The sequence below is a fragment of the Suillus fuscotomentosus genome, assembly GCF_016647785.1.
Source record: "Suillus fuscotomentosus strain FC203 chromosome Unknown F5891scaffold_3, whole genome shotgun sequence".
In the NCBI taxonomy this organism is placed as follows: domain Eukaryota; kingdom Fungi; phylum Basidiomycota; class Agaricomycetes; order Boletales; family Suillaceae; genus Suillus; species Suillus fuscotomentosus.
The window spans coordinates 703,813-723,135 of NW_024539515.1; the positions used below are offsets into that span (position 1 = coordinate 703,813).

General features: G+C 46.5%; 10 protein-coding genes across 10 annotated transcripts; 6 read left to right on the forward strand and 4 right to left on the reverse strand.

The window, feature by feature from the left end:
• Nucleotides 1-1,324, reverse strand: F5891DRAFT_355318 (ribosomal protein L6e-domain-containing protein). The gene is made up of 2 exons (XM_041371501.1): nucleotides 551-1,324; nucleotides 1-492 (listed from the first exon to the last, which is right to left on the reverse strand). Exons 1-2 carry the CDS (start codon nucleotides 1,013-1,015, stop codon nucleotides 244-246), a joined length of 714 nt encoding a protein of 237 aa, XP_041232669.1. The 5' UTR covers nucleotides 1,016-1,324; the 3' UTR covers nucleotides 1-243.
• A 695-nt stretch (nucleotides 1,325-2,019) lies between these two features.
• On the forward strand, nucleotides 2,020-3,495 carry F5891DRAFT_1230061 (pyrimidine 5-nucleotidase; the record flags this gene model as incomplete). Its single annotated transcript, XM_041369559.1, has 6 exons — nucleotides 2,020-2,047; nucleotides 2,094-2,183; nucleotides 2,240-2,350; nucleotides 2,401-2,543; nucleotides 2,600-2,716; nucleotides 2,771-3,495. 6 exons carry the CDS (start codon nucleotides 2,020-2,022, stop codon nucleotides 3,020-3,022), a joined length of 741 nt encoding a protein of 246 aa, XP_041232670.1. The 3' UTR covers nucleotides 3,023-3,495.
• Nucleotides 3,496-3,941: 446 nt separating this feature from the next.
• Nucleotides 3,942-5,702, reverse strand: F5891DRAFT_1000024 (uncharacterized protein). The gene is made up of 8 exons (XM_041360085.1): nucleotides 5,575-5,702; nucleotides 5,000-5,514; nucleotides 4,756-4,945; nucleotides 4,614-4,702; nucleotides 4,491-4,566; nucleotides 4,405-4,436; nucleotides 4,246-4,351; nucleotides 3,942-4,196 (listed from the first exon to the last, which is right to left on the reverse strand). Exons 1-8 carry the CDS (start codon nucleotides 5,633-5,635, stop codon nucleotides 4,123-4,125), a joined length of 1,143 nt encoding a protein of 380 aa, XP_041232671.1. The 5' UTR covers nucleotides 5,636-5,702; the 3' UTR covers nucleotides 3,942-4,122.
• A 337-nt stretch (nucleotides 5,703-6,039) lies between these two features.
• F5891DRAFT_1125020 (DNA polymerase epsilon, subunit B) lies at nucleotides 6,040-8,156 on the forward strand (the record flags this gene model as incomplete). The annotated part of the gene is made up of 11 exons (XM_041363938.1): nucleotides 6,040-6,072; nucleotides 6,130-6,268; nucleotides 6,321-6,495; nucleotides 6,547-6,697; nucleotides 6,750-6,884; nucleotides 6,934-7,061; nucleotides 7,107-7,164; nucleotides 7,215-7,434; nucleotides 7,491-7,798; nucleotides 7,859-7,960; nucleotides 8,010-8,156. 11 exons carry the CDS (start codon nucleotides 6,040-6,042, stop codon nucleotides 8,154-8,156), a joined length of 1,596 nt encoding a protein of 531 aa, XP_041232672.1.
• Nucleotides 8,157-10,069: 1,913 nt separating this feature from the next.
• On the forward strand, nucleotides 10,070-11,679 carry F5891DRAFT_1000036 (60Kd inner membrane protein-domain-containing protein). The gene is made up of 5 exons (XM_041360086.1): nucleotides 10,070-10,369; nucleotides 10,423-10,584; nucleotides 10,632-11,048; nucleotides 11,106-11,284; nucleotides 11,464-11,679. Exons 1-4 carry the CDS (start codon nucleotides 10,133-10,135, stop codon nucleotides 11,244-11,246), a joined length of 957 nt encoding a protein of 318 aa, XP_041232673.1. The 5' UTR covers nucleotides 10,070-10,132; the 3' UTR covers nucleotides 11,247-11,284; nucleotides 11,464-11,679.
• An 11-nt stretch (nucleotides 11,680-11,690) lies between these two features.
• Nucleotides 11,691-12,506, forward strand: F5891DRAFT_1125022 (clathrin adaptor complex small chain-domain-containing protein; the record flags this gene model as incomplete). Its single annotated transcript, XM_041363939.1, has 7 exons — nucleotides 11,691-11,754; nucleotides 11,779-11,904; nucleotides 11,960-12,090; nucleotides 12,152-12,168; nucleotides 12,230-12,257; nucleotides 12,309-12,374; nucleotides 12,429-12,506. 7 exons carry the CDS (start codon nucleotides 11,691-11,693, stop codon nucleotides 12,504-12,506), a joined length of 510 nt encoding a protein of 169 aa, XP_041232674.1.
• Nucleotides 12,507-12,595: 89 nt separating this feature from the next.
• Nucleotides 12,596-14,555, reverse strand: F5891DRAFT_356283 (ribonuclease H-like protein). The gene is made up of 6 exons (XM_041371506.1): nucleotides 14,214-14,555; nucleotides 13,951-14,154; nucleotides 13,552-13,903; nucleotides 13,203-13,503; nucleotides 12,905-13,141; nucleotides 12,596-12,852 (listed from the first exon to the last, which is right to left on the reverse strand). Exons 1-6 carry the CDS (start codon nucleotides 14,535-14,537, stop codon nucleotides 12,714-12,716), a joined length of 1,557 nt encoding a protein of 518 aa, XP_041232675.1. The 5' UTR covers nucleotides 14,538-14,555; the 3' UTR covers nucleotides 12,596-12,713.
• A 73-nt stretch (nucleotides 14,556-14,628) lies between these two features.
• On the forward strand, nucleotides 14,629-16,562 carry F5891DRAFT_1000049 (TLC domain-containing protein). Its single transcript, XM_041360087.1, has 11 exons — nucleotides 14,629-14,741; nucleotides 14,797-14,841; nucleotides 14,894-15,018; nucleotides 15,070-15,419; nucleotides 15,470-15,524; nucleotides 15,572-15,734; nucleotides 15,785-15,863; nucleotides 15,917-15,993; nucleotides 16,039-16,104; nucleotides 16,154-16,291; nucleotides 16,344-16,562. The coding sequence occupies exons 1-11, from the start codon at nucleotides 14,665-14,667 to the stop codon at nucleotides 16,435-16,437; spliced, it is 1,269 nt and encodes a 422-aa protein (XP_041232676.1). The 5' UTR covers nucleotides 14,629-14,664; the 3' UTR covers nucleotides 16,438-16,562.
• Nucleotide 16,563: 1 nt separating this feature from the next.
• Nucleotides 16,564-18,197, reverse strand: F5891DRAFT_1169379 (uncharacterized protein). The gene is made up of 7 exons (XM_041365485.1): nucleotides 18,132-18,197; nucleotides 17,955-18,076; nucleotides 17,704-17,903; nucleotides 17,375-17,650; nucleotides 17,190-17,320; nucleotides 16,923-17,139; nucleotides 16,564-16,870 (listed from the first exon to the last, which is right to left on the reverse strand). Exons 1-7 carry the CDS (start codon nucleotides 18,185-18,187, stop codon nucleotides 16,640-16,642), a joined length of 1,233 nt encoding a protein of 410 aa, XP_041232677.1. The 5' UTR covers nucleotides 18,188-18,197; the 3' UTR covers nucleotides 16,564-16,639.
• Nucleotides 18,198-18,286: 89 nt separating this feature from the next.
• F5891DRAFT_356535 (histone-fold-containing protein) lies at nucleotides 18,287-19,276 on the forward strand. Its single transcript, XM_041371508.1, has 4 exons — nucleotides 18,287-18,551; nucleotides 18,603-18,745; nucleotides 18,796-18,932; nucleotides 18,981-19,276. Exons 1-4 carry the CDS (start codon nucleotides 18,389-18,391, stop codon nucleotides 19,075-19,077), a joined length of 540 nt encoding a protein of 179 aa, XP_041232678.1. The 5' UTR covers nucleotides 18,287-18,388; the 3' UTR covers nucleotides 19,078-19,276.
• The last annotated feature ends 47 nt before the right edge of the window (nucleotides 19,277-19,323 follow it).

The window sequence follows — 19,323 nt, forward strand, 5'->3', positions numbered from 1 at the left end:
ACGCGTACGAATTGCGTAAGTCAAGAAACAGCATGGCAATGAAACGGCACAGCCACAATCATCGTTTATGCAACATGTCACTCAGGAATTTATGCAAACTGAGAGCGCTGATAGTACAGATTCATGAAGGCCTACTTGCATAAAGAAAGCAATGAAAAGAGTAATGGAAATGTTGCAGTATGGCATATCATATATCTGATGTCGTCAACCCACCCAGCTCCATGATCCTAGCGTCCTCCACAATTAGAACACCATCTGATGAGGGAACTGGCCCTTCGACAGGCCGAAGGTGGCTTTAAGGTATTTTGCAAGGTTCTCCTGCTTCTGCACGGCAGCAATAACAGTCTTATCGACCTCCTTCTGGTCGGCGGATTTGGCTTCTGGGAAGGCCTCCTTTGCCTTCGGCTTGCCCTCCTCGAAGAACTCAGCCTCTGCAGAGCTTGATTTGGTTGCAGGTTTTGCAAAGTAAGCATCGTTGATCTTGGCATCGACCTGATACATGTACTAAGTTTGGCAATAATTCAGACTTGCTCTGACGCCATCCACGTACCTTGAATTCACCAAGATCAACCTTGGTGGATGTGGCAATAACATATGCTTGGTTCACCCGTCTGAGGGGAACGCCGTTGATCTTGTAAGGTCCAGTCACTAACAACAACCCGCTCTCAAGCTGCTTCAAGAAAACCACCCTCTTCCCTCTGAAACGACCAGCGAGTAAGATCAAGACGGTACCAGGGACGATTGTGGAACGAAGTTTGGCGGGCTTTGGTGACTTCCGGCTCTTCTTTGGTTGACGCACATCTTCTGCAGGGTAGAATCGGGGTGCTTTGGAGGTGGGTACGAGACGCGTGCCGCTGTTTTTGTCGCCGCCCACTGTCACTTCCTTGAAGGCGGGAGTTTCTGTGGGTGCGGGTTTGTCGGATTTTTTGAGACCCTTGTAAAGACCACGGCGTGAAGCAGCCTGTGAGCGCGAGAAGCGCCCAACGCCGGGTGCGAGTTGTCTGCTACGGGCCATCTAGAACGATTTCAGTCAGTTACTGCCTAAGAGTCATCCACAAGGCAGGATAGCCATCCAACTCTGATCTCCACCAAAATCGACGATCGATGGGACAGATATGTCCCAAGACCTTACAGCATTCTCCCTGAGGTCATAAAATGCAAAAATTCGTGCTCACAGTGTCAGTCTTGAGGATACTGTCTGTTGAGGCGTCCGTGTCTATCAATATTACCAGTACACAGACGAGTGGTATCGGAGTTCACAGCGTGAGAATGGAATTCCAAATAAGGTAAGTCACCGAAGTTGAAGATAGCGGTCTAGTTTTGCCAGTTTAACCAGTTGCATGCCCGGTCCTTGACGAAATTTAGCACAACTCCAGACTCACGGAGATGTAACTTAGAATCTATATGACAACATATAGTTTGGATTCGATAGATCATAAAAACCAACATCCCTAAAGCAAGACGGCACATGCTGGAGGATGCCCCCTTACGTTACTGATCAACAACAATTTCGAGCGCCTGGAACGAGTCGAGTAAAGAACAAAATAACCTAGCAAATGTTTTAATGCATGCAAGCTCCTCCGGTGTACATGTCATCTCCGGTTTTGAAAGTCAAATCTAATTGAAACTAGCTTTTTCATCCATGCCAATATTTCCTTCCGTGTTGGTAACGATGTGTTTTTCCACGTGGTGAGTTCGCCAATGATGCAGATGACCTCCTTCATGGTCGAGACTCGAGAGAGTATCGTTGTTGAGGTGGTTGATCATTACAACGGCGAGAATGATGAGGCGACATTTGAATGATATCTTCATTAGGAATGTCCGACAATGCACCTACATACATATAGCCTAGAGCAATTGGCCTAGAGTTCTGCCGGTTACAACCGGATATGTAGTTTTGGCCCCTACATTAACCCTCGGAACTAGCGGTCTTTGCCACGTCAGCCGGCCCCAGATTGCTTTTAAAGAAAACACAATCTGATTCATACCACAATATTAATCTACATACCCTCACTGACGATGTCTCCAGATGCCACACCTAAAGAAGGTCGGGTTTTTCCGCATTGCATCGTGCACTCTGACTCGTGTCAAAGATCCTAGATTGATCGTTTGGTTTGACATCGACAATACACTATATTCCGCCAGCACCAAGATTTCCCAAGCCATGGGTCAGCGCATCCATGGTTCGTCAGTGTTGAACTCTTTCAAATACTCTGAATGATAAACATGGAAAGAGCAGCATACTTTGTCGCTCTTGGGCTCGACGAGGACGAAGCCTCCGAGTTGCATCACTCATACTACACTCAGTACGGACTTGCACTTCGCGGGCTAACACGTTATCATAACATAGGTAGAACCTACGCTGCGACCGCCAACTGCTGAATAAACATAAGGTTCTAGATCCCATGGATTTCGATCGGAAATGTGATGGAACACTTCCTCTCGATGACCTCATTAAACCAGACCCGAGGCTACGAAAGCTCTTTCAAGATTTGGACAGAACCAAGGTGCGCGTATGGGCGTTGACAAATGCGTACAAAACCGTAAGCGCCGATTCGCATACTCGTGAATATATGACGCAGAATAACCGACCCTTCAGCACGCACAACGAGTGCTCAAGATATTAGACCTAGAAGATCAAATCGAGGGCCTTGTTTACTGCGATTACCAGCAAATCGGCTTTACTTGCAAACCGGAACCAGATTATTATCACAATGTCAGTTCTCCATACATGTTCAATCATGGCTGTCGACTCAATATTCTTGCACAGGCTATGAAACAAGCGGATGTTTCAGACCCATGTAAATGTTACTTCGTCGACGATAGTCAGCTCAATGTCAGAAGCGCTAAAGAACTTGGCTGGGGTCATTGTGTACACTTTTGCGAGGCCGGTTTGGAAATTATGGATGGCGGAAAGACGAAGAAACTTGTTCTGGACACCAATACTAATGACCCCCAGAGCATCAGGCAGATCAGTGATCTAGAAGAACTCAGGACTCTCTGGCCCGAGATCTTTATATAACAAACTTTTACACGAAACAATCTAGAGTGCTTGCGGTACGACAGTCACGTTTTCGCAAATCGGCAAAGACTGGTATGTTGTCATTCCCGGATGACGTCCAGTTTGGCGTCGAAAGATAAGACAGAAGGAAATCGGGGATCGATCAATCATCAAGGACATCTCCAACTTGTGGACCTTAAACACCTCGGCGTCGATCGAGCAGCGTCTGCATATCTGATATCAATGCGATGTAATTTTACTGGCTGTAGCACGAGCTACAAGCTTCAAGGCTCCATCACTTTTCCGATAGGATGCATCAAAAGGGCCGAATGAACACGATTGGAACTGTCATCTCTGGGAGGCATCAAAATGCTTCTCTGCTCGCAGCAGTCTCTGGTGACAATCTTGAAGGTCCCAGGACCCGAATCGATGTCACTCGATGAGATTGATACCGAGTTTGCTTGACTGGAAGATATTTGCAACACGGATAAGATGATGGACACGGAGTTTGCTTCGGACTGGGATGCGGATGGAAATTAAGTCTTGAACATTTGACTTGCGGAACTGCAACATGATGGGATTATCATGGTCGTGGACCGCCGTGATGCCGACGATGATGAGATTTGGAATGACCTGATGCTTACTGGTATTTAGTTACAGTGGTTCTACATCCACTTCTAATACCATCAAAACAAAATCTGCAATCTGCCACGCTTGCTGGACATTTCTGCCAGCAGAACTACTTCTACCCACTACTAGTATGTGTATAAAAGCAATGTGGTAGCTATGATTTCGATAACAACTTCCACTAGCCTTTAATGTCGTATACTCTGACATTAATCAATATGGTTTACTTATAGCGCTCGCTGCATCAAATGAGTCTATACGGTTCACTCGCCTCACGAACAAGCTGCCACGGACTAAGGTGAAAGTCAGCAGGGCCGAACCCTACTAGTACTAGTCACGTATAGTAGAGGTGGGCGTTATGCTGTGTCGCTGTGCGTTGATGGCGGTCTCTCTCCCATCTCCTCTTATGAAAGAAGGGCCAGTGTCGTCGCGTATAGATAGTATGGATCTAGGTAGATAACTTATAATTCCTGAGTACAAGGTTGATATATAATTCAAAACAACATCACAGTCACGACTTGTGATGCTTCATTCACCTCCAAAATCACACCGTCATAACCATACAAACCTGTAGAATAGTCAGTCTGAGAGGTATATCGAAAGGACTGAAAACTGACGGGTTGACGAGTTAGGCAGTGTGATAGTATCATATTCATCCGTGCGATCTAGTAACATGGAGGGTAGCATCTCTCCAGGACTGAGAAAACGCCTGATTGTCTCAAACTAAACTTTTGGATCAGCACCGCATCAATACAGTAAAACTGAGAACCGGAAACCTTTTCATGAAAGTGCTTGCGGGGAGGTGAATCTAAATCATGCTCTGATGAACGCAGGTAAGAAAAATGAAAGTGAGGCAAGTCACCGTCTTCGTCATCTTCGGGTTTGCCCTCCAACTGCCAAGGGCATCGTTTATATCGCTGAAAGAGCGGGGAGCCAGGCTATACGGGTTTGCAAAAAGTTCACAGAGAGGCTATACGTGTCGTACCATATTTGAATGTATGATAATCTTTCGCACAACATGAGTCTGGCCGGATATTAGGAAGTCCACACCGTGATGGAAGTAATTATAGAAATCTAGATCATTAACGCTGAGCGGCAATGCTTTTGAGGAGTTCAGATTCATTTACAGTCGGTGCTACCATCATCTTCAGATACTTGTAGGTTCGGTGAGTGAATGGTCATTCGTTCGTCCTCCTTGTGATGAACTCGAGAAGGAGGTCCAAGATCAATTGTCAGGTCTTGTGCTGTAGTTTCTCCGATGCGAACCTGGAGAAGCAAGGGAGAAGAGAAAAAATTAAAGTGCACGCCATCATGTATCTGATTTGATTGAAGTATTAGTTTGGTTACACAAAAAATATAAGCAGGGATGACCTTGATAACTGCGCTGGAAATGTCACCGTGCATGATTGGACATGGTAATACCTCGTCCAAAGCATCGCGCTCCTCTCCATCTACACTTTTTTGTCTGATAAAGATACGCTTTACTTCTTGTGTTCGTTGCTCTAGGTGCGTGATGCCCCCTTTGAATCCTTCGTTGACACCATCGTCATCGAAGCTGAACCATATGCCAGGGTACTTTAGTTCATCTCCTGGATATGTTGGACCAAAGGTGCGGCTGACATGTACTCTAACCAAAGGTTCTGCAGACGACGATATGACTGTATCTTTGTAGCGAAGTATCACCGGTGGATGAGGTTCCCTGAGTTTCCGTACGCAGATAGTATGGAGGCGTTGATGGTATCCTGAAAACAAGAGGTCCAGGTGGGGACGAAGGTGAAGAATTACCGGTGTCGTGGCAGAGTCCTCTGGATCAAACTTGACCTCAACCTGAGGAAATAGATGTTGAAGTCCGCGCAAGATGTCGATGACTGCCCAAAGGGAAGTACCTGATACAGATTCAAACGGCATGAGTCTCGTACTCATTCGGAGAGCCTTTGCAAACACACCTAACTCAAACATTCCGATCCCAGATCCAGGTCTGATGTCGAGGTCTAATGTTGCGAACATATTGAGGCTCACCGCAGATACGCCTGAGTGGAGCACGAAACAGTTACATACCTAAGGTAGTAACTTCATCAACCACGTGACTACGCCAGAAGCTGCGTACTATGGCCAAACAAAAATTCATATTGATATTGTTGCCGAAGCGCGGTGTTTGAGGTCAATCTCTTCCGTCATAGTACTTACTTCGGTTCTGCTCGACGAGTTTCATCGCGGCCGCATCTCACATAACGTTGTGTATCTTGCATTTTAGACTGCCGAGACTGTCCGGACAACTCAAGGAACCTAGCGTGAGTAGCAAGTCCTCTGAACGCGTCCGAGTCTTTGGATAGTGGACACGTCACGTCGATTCTCTACAGTCTTGAACTTGAAGTCGCCATCCTTTTTTTTCTTGTCACACACGCGCAGGAATGGCTGATGGTCGACAACTCACAATAATCAAGGTTCAAACCTCTGTCATAACAATTGATACTCGCAGCTGATTGTATTCACGACAAAAGGTCTTTCGAAAATACAGCCATTCGCTAGGTCCAGATGCTCTACAATTCCTGGAAGAAATCCTTGAAAAGCATGATATAGCGGACAATGACGTGGAGTTCTCAATCGAGACCATTGCGAGGGAGTATAACAAACAAGATGGTGACGCGTTTGTTGGGTCAGGGGTGTTTAGCAAGGCTAACCCTTACAGAAGATGCTGCCATGAAAGTTTCATTAGACATCTTGCGGAGAGTCTACGACGCGTTACAGGACCAAGGCAATCCGGGGGAAGCAGAAGAATTACTAGACCCTGATAGCCATCTCTACTTCGTAGACGCATTTGAAATGCCATCATGGCACTGGTCTCAGGAAAGAGGAACATTCGAGAAGTGTGTTCGTATCATACCTTGCTTTTAGCTTTGGATCTCATTTCAATCAAGATCTTCTAGCCCTCTCACTGTTGCGGGTAGCGCAGACTCGCGAATAGCGGCGGTACGCAACCGACTACACATAATCAAGCAGAGCATCTTACGAAACGAACACTTCTCACCATCTACTCTTCCATCTCGAGACCGAGAACATCTTGTCACGGTACTCAGTAATCTGATATCGAGGGCCCAACGCTGATCCATGACTCGATCAGCTCAAATCCACAAAGCAGCTGCTTGGTAGAGCCGGCGAACGCTTCTTGCTCTTAGGAATGCTTGCGCACAACAAAGAAGGGAAATTGTGTGTCGAGGACTCGGACGGAAGCGTCGAGCTTGATCTGTCCAAAATGGCAAGAATCTTGAGATCTCGAAATGACGTTGCTCTTACGACTTTGTTAGGACGAACCAGGCGAAGGGTTGTATACGGAGGGCTGCTTCGCCCTTGTAGAAGGGGAATACAATGAAGATGGCATCCTCGAGGTCGTGGCTATGGGACAACCTCCTTGCGAGGATCGGGAGACTGCTAGGCATGTTCTTTCGATTTTGTCACTATGGTTGCTCACGGAGAATAGGTCAATCTACGGTCACATCGACTTCTTGGGGCAAGGTTCAACTTCCCTGCTCGAAGATGTGAGCTATCCTCACTTTTGTGTGCAGGACATCGGCTAACCATGCTGCAGTCACAGTTCGCCCGTCGGATTCATGAAGAACTCTCCGACCTCTATTTCTTCTTCCTTTCAGATGTTTGGCTAGATCACCCTCAAACTCTCGTTGGACTTCAGAAGATGTTCGACAATTGCATCGAGAACAGCTTCATACCTAAGGTCATCGTTATGTGTGGTAATTTCACGAGCAAATCAATAATGCAGGGGGGCGGTAGAGACATCCAGCATTATCAGGGTTCGTGCAGGTTGATTCATGAACGCACTCGATGCTCACTCAATTTAACTGAACAGAAAATTTCGATTCCCTGGCCGATTTAATAGCATCATACCCTCAAATTACTCGAGAAACACACTTCGTCTTTGTTCCAGGGCCTCTAGATATCACGGGCAGCAGTGCCCTTCCCCGCAGACCAATTCTATCTACATTTACGTCCCATCTCCGCAGCAAGATTCCAAAAGTCCACTTCACCAGCAATCCTTGCCGCTTGAAGTTTTTCGGTCAGGAGGTTGTTATATTTAGGGAGGATACCATGGCACGAATGTTGAGAAACACGATTGGCATAAAACCAAATGTCACTGGTGAAGATTTGAGACGATATGTACGTACGAAATTTGTATTAGCATGCAAACGTTACTGACCTGAGGCTCAGTTGGTCCAGTCGATATTAGACCAAAGTCATCTTACCCCACTGACTACACATATCCAACCTGTATTGCCAGACTTCGACCATGCACTCCGACTATACCCTCTCCCGACCGCCGTGAGTAGTTGTCTCATTTTCATGCGTCCAAATCATAATGCCATCCTAGGTGATTCTGGCTGACAAGTATGAGAAATACAAGTTGACATACTCGGGATGTCACGTATTCAATCCTGGAGGTTTTGTTGGCAATTCTTTTTCTTTTTCGACATATTGCCCTGCCGAGAGGAGTTCTGAAGAGGGGTACGTGATATAACTGGCTTGTCTAAGATCGCACCTGATGTTACTGGTATTAGTGTGCTCGACATTGAGCAGGAAGACTAACTCGAAATTGGTGGTCAGTGTCGCAAGAATGTTCATCTATACTAAGATCTGTTCAATGCAATCGGTCGGTACACCAGAGAAGCTGGACGTCGATGTCTATCACCACTTACACACAAAAGCTAATCTTATGTAGCGATCAAACTTGTCGATGAAGACAAAGCGATATGAGTTCACTTGTGGCAATTGGAAAAACCGAGCACCACGAAGACTGTTGTGTACGTCTGAGTTTCATGGTTTCACATATCGATGCCGCCGCACACGGTACCATTGGTTCGTGCGCGTGAAGTTGTATTCAACGCAGACAGATATCCATCAAAAAATATTCGCCTGAATTCCGAATGGCACCACAGGAATAGTTGTTGCTGGCACTTTACTGTAACGCTCGTCAAAAGCCATCGTCGAATATTGGCGATGGCAACCAATATTCTCGTTGTTACCTTTCTACTGACTCATCTCTTCTCTCACATTCTTTAGTGTTCCTCACTCTACAGTATTTAAGCCGCCTGTTAACTACTGGTAGAGTACTTGATCTTCCCCAGTCTTTCCCCACTGAATACATTTATGTAGTTCGGACGGTTCTATCGCCTGAAACCCAAGTCTATTCATCTTCAACTCTCTTGTGTGAATGTTTTCCAAACGTCACATAAATTGAACTGCCTTGAAATCTAAATCCCATTCCACTACGGCCGCCATCGACGAGGACTGATCACCCTCGTACGTCGACGACCCTTTCTATCTTCCCCCTCCTCTCCTCGTATGATATCTTCGACTATGTCAATGAATGAAAACGTACCTGGTACCTTCCCGTTGAACTCTCCAATCCCTATGGGCGGATTGAGCATTTATCCGGGCGCACTCAACCTGGGTGTCGAAAGTGCATGGACTCGCGGTGACGAAGTCATTGCTGGAGTCAAGCGGTCCTTGAGTCTGAGGGCTGAAGCCCCGACTAGTGATCAGCTATCCACAGGCTCGTGGTTGGGAGTTCTGGAAGCCCTGTCAAAAATTAGTTCCTCACCCACGGGTGATGGAGAGAACGCATCATCTAAAGTAAATGATGATGGCGAGGCATCTGCTGCTATGAGCATTAGCCCTATTCTGGGTAGTGTAGTTGGACTACATACCTCACAACTAGTGGTTTGCGACTCCGAGTCTAAAGGTGTTGACTTTGCAACTGGTTACTGCTAATGATAATATCAATGAGTTCCCATCAATCCATGAGTTGGCTTGACTCACCTGACGACAAGGAACTAGTAGGCGAAGTGCCTGAGTTCTCCGTTCTGGGTCCATCTGTCCGATCAACGATATCAGTTCAAAATATGTGGCGTTTGGAAAACGTTCACATGAGAGAGTTGAGGATGAATAGACTTGGGTTTCAGACGATAGAACCGTCCGAACTAAATGTATTCAGTGGGGAAAGATCAAGTACTCTACCAGTAGTTAACAGACGATTTATTAAATACTGTAGAGTGGGGAACACTAAAGAATATGAGAGACTAAAATGAGTCAGTAGAAAGCTAACAATGAGAATATTGGTTGCCGCATCACCAATATTCGACGATGGCTTTTGACGAGCGTTACATTTACGCCCCCTAAGGAATAAAAGCGGCAGCAATAAGCAATGCTCAGCGGTCTTAATTGCCTGGTCGAGTCGGCCATGTGCAATGTGCATCACATCTGATCTCCTTGAAGCGCAGTGAGTTATGAGACTCGGGAGGTGTTATAACTAGATAGCATAGCTGTGTTGGACGATGGATGAAAAATGTAAGGTCTGACGCGCAGTAGCATGAACTTGAAGGGAGCGCGAGTGAAAAGTCCGAATTTAAATTTGTTCTAGTATTGACCATTATTTGACTTTGACAATCGCCATCCCTAGCTTGTGTTCTGCTTCAACTTTGTTCATGCTCGTTCATGCTCGCTCACTGCTCTGCACGACGAGCAGTCAACGTACTTCACCGACCATGCGGGAACGTTCAACCTCGTAGCTTTCAAAGACGAACGTTCGTTAGCATCGAGACATTTACAAATGGGTTTCTGGATCTAGCCACCGCTCTGCCTCTACCATCGTCCTTTCCTCCGTATTCTACGACTATTATCATCTGCACGGTCGTTTCGCGTCTCATCTGGACCGTGCCATTTTCAATATGGGTGTGTCTTTCTTCCTGAGCCCCGTGTGTCGTCAAATCAATTTCTCCTCCTAGGCAAAGCAGAGACAGCGTCGCGCGGAGGAAGAGGTCCTGCCTATAGTCAACTCCTTAAAACCTGGTGTATCAAAACTAGTTCTCACCGAAATGCAGAAAATTGGTGTCCGTGGTACGAAGGAACAAATTCAAGCGGCCCATGGCAAACGCGTCAAGCAACTCGTGAGTTGTCGGGTGTTTCTCTCACCCTAGTCTAACACCATCCACAGTTGACCACGCGTCAAAAACAACTTTTTTCGGAGTACCGCTGTAGTCCTGGATTCACAATGGCAATACCTATAATTACACAGGTTCCGTTGTTCATGGGGTTCTCGATAGTGCTCAACCGATTATCACAAGCACCCACTCCGTTTGACTCCGAATCGTTCTTGACGCTTTCCACACTGGCGCACGCAGACCCTACAGCTACCCTACCAATTGCACTCGGTCTCATAACCCTAGCCAATGTCGAAAGTTCACGCTGGTTCATGACCGACGCGCAACGCGAGCGTCAGGAAAAAGTTCAGAAATGGAAAGAAGATCGTGTTGCTCGAGGAGAGACTGTGATTGAACCTCAGAAGATCATTAAGTCTGCGCTGAGATTGATATCTGTTGGTCGTATCGTTGTTGCGACCATGGTGCCAGGGGTAAGCATGTCTTCGGTGCATTTTGAATTTTGGATCTTAGCTCACCTCATCATTCAGGGTGTCATTCTTTACTGGATCACCTCAGCCACTTTTGGGTTGGTGCAGACATGGATCATGGACTATTTGGAACTGCAGAGAAAGCGGAAACTAGTACTAGCTCCCGCACTCTCTAAAAAGATACCGACAGCCAAGCAGTAATAACAACGGTTCTCATGCACTGTTGTGCGTGGATGTTGGTGAGTAGAAATATTTCATTCTGGTTGGGCGGGATGACTATAAACGTGGTTCGAGGGACCACCAAGTAACCCTTCCAAGGAAGTGGTCGGTGGATCCTATGAATGTTTCTTGATCTAATATGACCGCCCTCGATTCTCCCTCCATGCACTCAGGAAGCTGATAAAATCTGCCTTGACAGACCCGAAGTCGATTTGATCCGTGCTAAATGATAGAATCGAATGGATCATGGGCTTATAACGGCTGCAGTCGAGTATACAGGAGTCATTATCATCTCTCCTACTTAGAGAATACTACCAGGAACCAGTAATAGGGTTGTGCTAGGATATAGAATATTGAATACTTGTGGAATACATGTAGCGTTGCTACAAGACCTCAAAAGTAGCACAGCCACAAGGAAGCACATTTATGATCAACTACATCCTGCTAGTATCACGACAAGGCCCGTCACCTTCCTTCAACCCATCAAAGTGTTATTGACTTATCGGATAACCAGGCAAAGTACGCCTTGCGAAATGGTTTTCCACCATGCCGCCCAAGGCAAAAGCCAAGATTGTAAAGGACGTCACTCAGCTCGTCCTGGCTAGGCGCACGCGGATGTGTAATTTCCTGGAGTACAAGGGCGAGTTTCTTTCTGTAGTATGTAAGAAAGTAGGGAGTTGACGTTGATAACGCAGATACCAAGGTCGTATACCGCCGATATGCATCGTTGTTCTTCGTTTGTGGGATTGCCTCAGGGGATAACGAACTGATCACGCTTGAGATTATTCACCGTTACGTCGAGGTTTTGGACCGGTATTTTGGAAATGTGCGTTTCTATTCGCGTTGTTCTTGGATGATGATGTACTCATTGAAAGGGTATCATATAGGTATGCGAGCTAGACCTGTACGTTTTGAAAGTGTCGTAGTATGCGAGACCTTTTTGTTCACTGATTTGTATCAATTAGCATCTTCAATTTCCAGAAAGCGTATGCGGTGCGCTGTCAACTTTTATTGATCATGTAGTTTTCACATATCACTTGGCAGATTCTGGACGAGCTCATAATCGCAGGAGAGATGCAAGAATCCTCCAAGAAGTCGGTGCTGCGCGTGGTCAGTGCTTCGTTGCTATAGCGCCGAGACAAGTTGAACGGATGCACATCACAGGTCACGCAATCGGATAGCGTCGAAGAGCAAGAGTCCTCCGAGGACATCATAGGTCGTTTGGGAGCTGCACGCGGTTAGACTCATTTTCTTTCCTGTGGTGCTAGCTGTATCTATAGGATTTCAAGGCCCCTTGATCCGCTGAAAGTCAACTCAACCGCTTTGGATTTAATTGTTGTACTGAGAGGCATGACACGGGTAGTGTATGACGGATGTCGATGTCTCATACTTGAGAGGTATGCCTAGACGATACCCAGAAGTAACGGTAGTGGCAGTGACAGTACTACTCTACGTCTTTGCAGTCGGCTTTAGCTTGTTCAGGACATACCATCTCACAAGATCAAGTGTTGCTACAGAGTCCTCGACTGAAGAATGACCGCTTGTTCCTCCACCAGCCTGGATTGTGAGACCGAGATGTTCTTTCGCTCTGATATAATTTCGTAAATAGGTGGTATGGAATCATATTTGGAATGACGTACAGATCCCTCAAAGAACGTCGATATGGAGGACCTGCACGATGAGGAAAGATGATAGCTGTATCGACGCACTGGTGGTGGATCATCCGAAGTGTGTTAAGATCGTTGTGAAGGGCGTGGCCGATGATGATGGTATGGTGATTAATGAATGCATCGAGGGATTTGCGTATAGAAGATAATGAGAGCGTAGCTTGCGCATGCTCTTCCTGGGTAATGCCTGAAAATCGTGTATTATAATCTCTGTAAAAAAAAAAGGTCAGGTTCACGATCGCAGGAACCGATAATGGGGGGAACAACTAACATGGCTTCAACCCCATCATCCATTCTTGCTAGCTCATCAAAAACTTGTTTCCCGGAGCCATCGACAACCGAAACACGGGCGACACGCATACCTCCAGTCGTGTAAATCATCTCGCAATCTAAAGCCACGACATCTAAAGCTGTATCCGTCTTCGTATCAGCAACTGATGGACGTGTAAATGAGAATGCATGGCGTGAGTGCAAGTCTTCTGCTTTAGACTCGTAAAAGACGTGGTGGCCTCTGGTACATCCTCCTTCCTCAGCTGGCTTCTGGCAGCAAGAATAACAACGCATACGCTCGCCTTCAAAGAGTGTCAAAGAATGTCTGCCGCGCTATGAGAATTGATTACCATTGACTTTGTGCGTGAAGAGCTTTCCCCAGTGATATTGACATTCTTCCGCTGTGGGATTATTTTTGACCATGTATGACTGGGTACATCGTTCGCATTGAATGATTTTTCCTTCAGCACTCGGTTGATCGCCTCCAAGCCCTTCAGGCATGTCGGTAATAAAGCCCCACGTCTGCATGGCCTCCAAAGACATAACGATTGGTTTGAGAAGGAGTCGAGTTACCTGGAGGTCATTCAGTTTTTTCTTGGATTCCGCACGAGCTGCCAGATCTTCCTCAGTTCCTACTGAAGGATGTGATATAGACGTAGGTATTGGACGTCGCTTCAAGGCTGCTATTGAATTTATGACAGCCTAAATGATAGTTTGAGATGTGCGAGCTGGCAACGGATGGAGCGCACGTTGCGATAAGTCAACTTGGTAGACTTGCTGTAAACTTGTTCCTCTTGCCGAAGGGCATGTTCAGAGGCAAGGGTCGGGTTTGAGGGTAGTATAGTCTCGTAAAGGACGACAAAGTGCTCATACAGTGACTTTAGCAATGTTTGACGAACTGGGAGGGCGACTTGAGATTGAGCAGGATTGATTCTAATAATCGGTATGCCAGTCTATATAACACGATCAATGAATTTCAGTATTGAAATTGTCGGTGCATGCGCATGCGTACACTAGTGTGCGATGCGGCAGGGACGGCAACTGGCTTCTGTGCGGTGCCGACTCTGAGACGTTGTGTCGGGGGACCGCTTGGAGCCCCATTGCTATTGGAAGACGGTCCCTGTGCTAGGTTATGAAAGGGCCGCTTTGAGGGCACTGCGCGCTGTACGACATTGGCAGATGGCGTCTGTGGGAGGGGTCGCACCTTCTGTACGGGAATGTCAAGAGAATGGTGAGAAGGGAGATCTAAGTTATGCGAGAATATACATGATGGACGATTACAATTATTTCTCTGTGGACATGATAGTGATTGAAAGAGACCTAGAGATGAAAACATAGTATGTGTATGTAGCAGATAAAAGAGTGGATGACATAATCAAGTACTTGTTTCATTTCGGAGTTGGATCCTCGTCAATTCAAACAATATATTTCCACACAGTCTCAAGTATATTTAGAGCCAGGCCATGTCTACGCACGGCTCCCCTGGCAATGAGAAGCTTCTCAAAAGACGACCTCGAGCTTCTTCTTTGCATCGCATAGAGTATGTATCTTTCAACTTTTTTTTAGTCGTACCACATGTTCTCACATTTATCCAGGACTGACAAAGGGCATCATCTAACAGGCCCCTTCATGGTCCAAACGTGAGTCTTCATTCCATCTCTCATCTTCTCTGTCTTCAAAATCACCGGATAGACCTTTGGGGTCTACTACGCCAGAGTCTTGTGACTCCCCCGTCTCCAGCGGTAGCTTCCGCATGGCCAAACAGAAAGGGGGCTTTGTCGCAGACCTTCTCAGCGCTAGATGGGTTGTAAATCCGGGTCGGTCCATTTTTCTTCCTATGCCATTTCCATATTTAACCCTCTTTGCAGTCTCATCTTTCAAGTTGCTTATGATACCCGTCTTATTGTACATCAACTGGGAATTATTGGCCCCTTACATTGCTCCACAACTCTCCAATCCAGTCGCCCCTCTTCTTCTCATATCTTATCGAATTCCTGATTCCTCTCCCGACGACCCGCGCTATGCTAAAGGCTATTTAGATCTGGCTTTTCTTGCATTCCACATCGTTTTCTACTCCTTCGTACGCCAATTCGTCACTATTGTCATTTGTCACCCCATCGCTCGCTACTTCGGCATAAAAAAGGCCGCAAAACTCGACCGGTTTGGTGAACAAGGTTATGCTCTACTGTACTTTGCGGTTATGGGTGCATGGGGCTACGTAAGTTCATTAATCATCTTGCACTATACCTTTTTTGAACCTGGCCTAAGCGCATCATGGGTCAACTTCCAACATGGTGGTATCGTACGGAATATTTTTGGATTGGTACACAACTTTCTTGCAAATATGTTCTTGTTTGACTCTCTTTCCAGATTACCCTCACTGGCAGATGAAACCCGAACTTAAACGTTACTTCCTAATGCACGCATCTTATTGGTGTCAGCAGCTTATCGTACTGCTCCTACGTCTTGAGAAACCACGCAAGGACTACAACGAACTCATCATACATCACTTCGTCACCCTATGGTTAATTGGGTAAGTTTCGAAACATTACAATGTTTGATTTCTGGTCTGATTATGAACAGATGGGGCTACCTGACCAATTTGACATTGATCGGACATGCTATCTACATGAGTATGGATATACCGGATGCTTTCCTGGCTGTTCGTTTCCGATCCGAATGCATTTTTCACGACCTGACCTACGCTGTTGACAGTTCTCCAAGTTGCTTAATTACATGGGATGGCATAGACTCAAAGTGGGCTCCCTTGCAGTTTTCCTCGTCGCATGGACGTGAGTGCTTTTCACGCATTTATTTTCCGTCACCGACCCCTTCAGTTACTTCCGGCATTGGTTGAACCTCGTTATCCTCTGGTCTATATGGTTTGAGTTTGATCTTATCGAGTACGTGTTCTTTTACCTACCGGATTATTGATTTACCGGTTGCATGCAGTGAGAGTAATCGTGTATGGGCCCCCGAAACTGGCGCTTGGCTCGTTTGGTGGATGAAATATCAACTACTCTTTCCCATCTCCCTCCTCCAGCTGCTCAATCTTTTCTGGTACTATCTTATCTTGCGCATTGTCATAAGGTCATACGTTCGGTCTCTATACCTTTTTGTCACTCATTTTTGCATATCGCAGATCATTAAGGGATGTTGAAGTTACGGATGTCCGATCTGACGACGAGGATGGTGATGACGATGACGATGACACAGAAGATGTCAAGGAAGACTAGCCAAAAATTTACTCATGCTTACGTAATGACCTGTTGGGCCCTTCTATCTGTGCGAGTCTCCAGGACAGCACACATTGCTATCATGTAATTTGAGTACTGTTACGGACACATTGCACGAACCATGATGCGTTTTCGGAAAGTACAATCGTAGTACATCAGTTAAAAGAATTGATTTCATCGTGAAGACATTCCGGCCCGAATTTCATGCTGCAACTTGCTCCTCAGGCTTAGTTTTGTTGATAACGGGCCCGACACCTTCCATGTCTGAATAATCACTATCTTCCTCCCAGGGCTCGAATTTGACCTTCACTCCAGCTCCGGTTTGAGGAGCAGCGGGGTGAGAGGTGTTACCTGTCCGGTTGGGCCACCTCTTCTCCCTCTGCATATCTAGAGGGTCGCCGGAGGCCATTTCCTTTATGGCCAGCAAAGTGTACTGAAGATATTGTTAGTCAAACTTGTCTTGAGTCAAACAGATCTAAACGTACATGCGCATCATTACCTGCATTGTGCAGGAATGAAGTAGGGATTTGCAGATGCCTGCATACTCGCTCTAGCGAACGTCTGTTGTGACCTCCTTCGCCTTCCAGTGCAGCAAATAAGTCGGACGTATCTAATACAAAGACGCCACTGTCTGGCTTTGCATCGGGAAGCAGGAAACTGAGGTTGGGCAGGTCTGCATTAACGGTAGGAGACTTGAGGTACCTGCCAAAGTATTAGCGGTCAGACGCGTGAACTCTCAACCATCCTCTCACTTGATGTCTTGGTTATTATCGTGAAATATCAAGAAAAGTGGGCCATCCTTTTGCAGGTCAGCCACCAGATTCTGGATGCGGGTCCTGAAAGCAGATCGATTGACAAGTTCACTGTCCCCAAATGAAAAGTGCTAAATCATTCGCGCTAAGGTCAGTCACAAGCAGCAACATCTCGACTTTCCTACCTCGCGATTGTTCTGAACGAATGTATTGGTATAATGGCGATATTCCTTCACGATGAGATGTCCTTGTTCTTCAACTTGCTGGCCATCGATCCACCGGACAAAGCTCCATCCAAACTCAGTGAGCATGGTGTGGTCCCTGTCCCATGCTTCGAAGTCCAGAGCACACCAAACACCGACTTTCTCCACCCAGAGAGTGCGGACGCGTTCAAAAATCTCACGACGCGTTTTCAACATCGGATCTGCTCCCTTCAAACGCTTGTTGTTCTTTTCTATTTGCTAGATATTCCTGCAGTCAGAAACGACACGCTGAGGTGTTTGGCGTAACATACCTTGAGAGCACCCTTGAGATCGTCTTTGGTCTTGAATGTGACGGGCGAGACGTGGCGCAGGCTAGATTCAGTTAGAAGACAATCGGAATAAGGAAGAGATATAAGGTTTTTTGTGAGGCCCATGGCATGCAGCCAGTATCTCAGGTATTCCACCTGCGCTGAGGAGAAGAGCAATCGCGTCTCAAAATTCTGGAGCGTCCCTAGATAGAGATAAGACACACTATGCTGCGCAGCGCAGCGATTTCAATTACCCAAGAAGAGTTCGGCTCCATCGATGCCCTCTTTGTGGAGGGGGTGATCTGGATGAATGAAAGCATCCTGCGCTAACGATGCCCTCAAAGGACTCCGATCTGCCTCTGGTAAGGCTTGGTGCCTGTGCAATCCACGATTTTCCGTCAGCAAGTTGTTATCCACTAGATCTATCATACCATTCAAAGAAAATATCAGTATAACGATAATACCCTGTGATGACTGGGGACACCATGATTGATAAAGGTAAAGACAACGTGCGGCGCTTAGATCGCGCTGTTTCATTTATTGTTTACCATAAATGGAAGGTATGTTCGAGTTTGTCGCCGAGTCGCCGACCACACATACACATCCACTCCTCCTAGCCATTTATCACATTATAAACCAAAGCCTATCCCTTCTCATCTATTCCATTTCGCGCTTATTCTTGAATCGAATGGCACAAACCGTACAGAAGCGCAAGAGACCGACCGGTGCCACACAAGAGGATAGTTCAGAAGAACCCGGGCCCTCCAAGCGGCCCAAACACCCAACAGCGCGTAAGAGCACTGGTAGGGAAAAACCAGCTCCTGCTTCTGCAAGGGGTGGAAAAATACGAGGTATGTACGCGTCCAGTCGCGTCTATACACGTGTTAACCTCACCCGTACAGCCTCGAACGCAGGCGCAGAGGACGAGCGGGATCAACAGCGGAAGAAACGTCGTTATCGTCCTGGTACTCTCGCATTACGCGAAATTCGGAAGTATCAACGGAGCACAGACTTGCTGTTGCGCAGGCTTCCTTTCTCGCGTGTGGTATGTTTTTCATTGTGTTTCAGCCTAGGTGTGCTGAATGAGAGCTCCAGGTACGTGAAATCGCGATGGATATGATGACAGACACAAATTACGAGAGAGGGGAGACTGGACTAAGGTGGCAGAGCTCAGCAATCATGGCTTTACAAGAAGCTACTGAGGCATTCTTAGTTCATTTGTTCGAGGATGCGTACGTCCCACTCTTGTGTCTATTGAGTCTATCCTAACAGTGGTACAGCAATTTGTGTGCAATACACGCCAAACGCGTAACAATCATGCAGCGCGACATTCAGCTTGCTCGAAGAATAAGGGGGCCGTGGGGTGGTTTAGGGTAGGGGTTGATTGTGGATATTTATACAATTATTTGCGTCCACTACGAAGGCATTCAAGTTTATATATCGCACTCATTATAATGACAAGCATTTCCTACTGAGAACGATGTGCATTGTACATGAAATTAGATGAAGTGAAAGCATGAAGTTGGACTCGGCCAAGAGCATATCGAGAACATATGCCCGCAGTACCGCGTAAAATGAATGCTAGAAGATTAATAATGATACGATGCGCTCGTATAGTGGGCA

What these genes read in the sequence shown, in the direction of transcription:
- F5891DRAFT_355318 (XM_041371501.1), bottom strand. Translation starts at nt 1,015, where the DNA reads ATGGCCCGTAGCAGACAACTCGCACCCGGCGTTGGGCGCTTCTCGCGC. An exon ending in TTGATCTTGGTGAATTCAAG is followed by an intron (nt 493 to 550) that starts GTACGTGGATGG and finishes TACATGTATCAG; the next exon opens with GTCGATGCCAAGATCAACGA.
- F5891DRAFT_1000024 (XM_041360085.1), bottom strand. Translation starts at nt 5,635, where the DNA reads ATGTTCGCAACATTAGACCTCGACATCAGACCTGGATCTGGGATCGGA. An exon ending in AGATGATGGTAGCACCGACT is followed by an intron (nt 4,703 to 4,755) that starts GTAAATGAATCT and finishes TTAATGATCTAG; the next exon opens with ATTTCTATAATTACTTCCAT. An exon ending in ACTGCCTAACTCGTCAACCC is followed by an intron (nt 4,197 to 4,245) that starts GTCAGTTTTCAG and finishes ACTATTCTACAG; the next exon opens with GTTTGTATGGTTATGACGGT.
- F5891DRAFT_1000036 (XM_041360086.1), top strand. Translation starts at nt 10,133, where the DNA reads ATGCTCGCTCACTGCTCTGCACGACGAGCAGTCAACGTACTTCACCGA. An exon ending in GCAAACGCGTCAAGCAACTC is followed by an intron (nt 10,585 to 10,631) that starts GTGAGTTGTCGG and finishes CACCATCCACAG; the next exon opens with TTGACCACGCGTCAAAAACA. An exon ending in TTGCGACCATGGTGCCAGGG is followed by an intron (nt 11,049 to 11,105) that starts GTAAGCATGTCT and finishes CTCATCATTCAG; the next exon opens with GGTGTCATTCTTTACTGGAT.
- F5891DRAFT_356283 (XM_041371506.1), bottom strand. Translation starts at nt 14,537, where the DNA reads ATGTTTTCATCTCTAGGTCTCTTTCAATCACTATCATGTCCACAGAGA. An exon ending in CCAAGTTGACTTATCGCAAC is followed by an intron (nt 13,904 to 13,950) that starts GTGCGCTCCATC and finishes ACTATCATTTAG; the next exon opens with GCTGTCATAAATTCAATAGC. An exon ending in CGACGTTCTTTGAGGGATCT is followed by an intron (nt 12,853 to 12,904) that starts GTACGTCATTCC and finishes AAATTATATCAG; the next exon opens with AGCGAAAGAACATCTCGGTC.
- F5891DRAFT_1000049 (XM_041360087.1), top strand. Translation starts at nt 14,665, where the DNA reads ATGTCTACGCACGGCTCCCCTGGCAATGAGAAGCTTCTCAAAAGACGA. An exon ending in TAGATGGGTTGTAAATCCGG is followed by an intron (nt 15,019 to 15,069) that starts GTCGGTCCATTT and finishes CCCTCTTTGCAG; the next exon opens with TCTCATCTTTCAAGTTGCTT. An exon ending in TACGGAATATTTTTGGATTG is followed by an intron (nt 15,525 to 15,571) that starts GTACACAACTTT and finishes CTCTCTTTCCAG; the next exon opens with ATTACCCTCACTGGCAGATG.
- F5891DRAFT_1169379 (XM_041365485.1), bottom strand. Translation starts at nt 18,187, where the DNA reads ATGGTGTCCCCAGTCATCACAGGGTATTATCGTTATACTGATATTTTC. An exon ending in ATCTCAAGGGTGCTCTCAAG is followed by an intron (nt 17,651 to 17,703) that starts GTATGTTACGCC and finishes AGGAATATCTAG; the next exon opens with CAAATAGAAAAGAACAACAA. An exon ending in TCGTTCAGAACAATCGCGAG is followed by an intron (nt 17,321 to 17,374) that starts GTAGGAAAGTCG and finishes CGAATGATTTAG; the next exon opens with CACTTTTCATTTGGGGACAG.
- F5891DRAFT_356535 (XM_041371508.1), top strand. Translation starts at nt 18,389, where the DNA reads ATGGCACAAACCGTACAGAAGCGCAAGAGACCGACCGGTGCCACACAA. An exon ending in AAGGGGTGGAAAAATACGAG is followed by an intron (nt 18,552 to 18,602) that starts GTATGTACGCGT and finishes TCACCCGTACAG; the next exon opens with CCTCGAACGCAGGCGCAGAG. An exon ending in GGCTTCCTTTCTCGCGTGTG is followed by an intron (nt 18,746 to 18,795) that starts GTATGTTTTTCA and finishes TGAGAGCTCCAG; the next exon opens with GTACGTGAAATCGCGATGGA.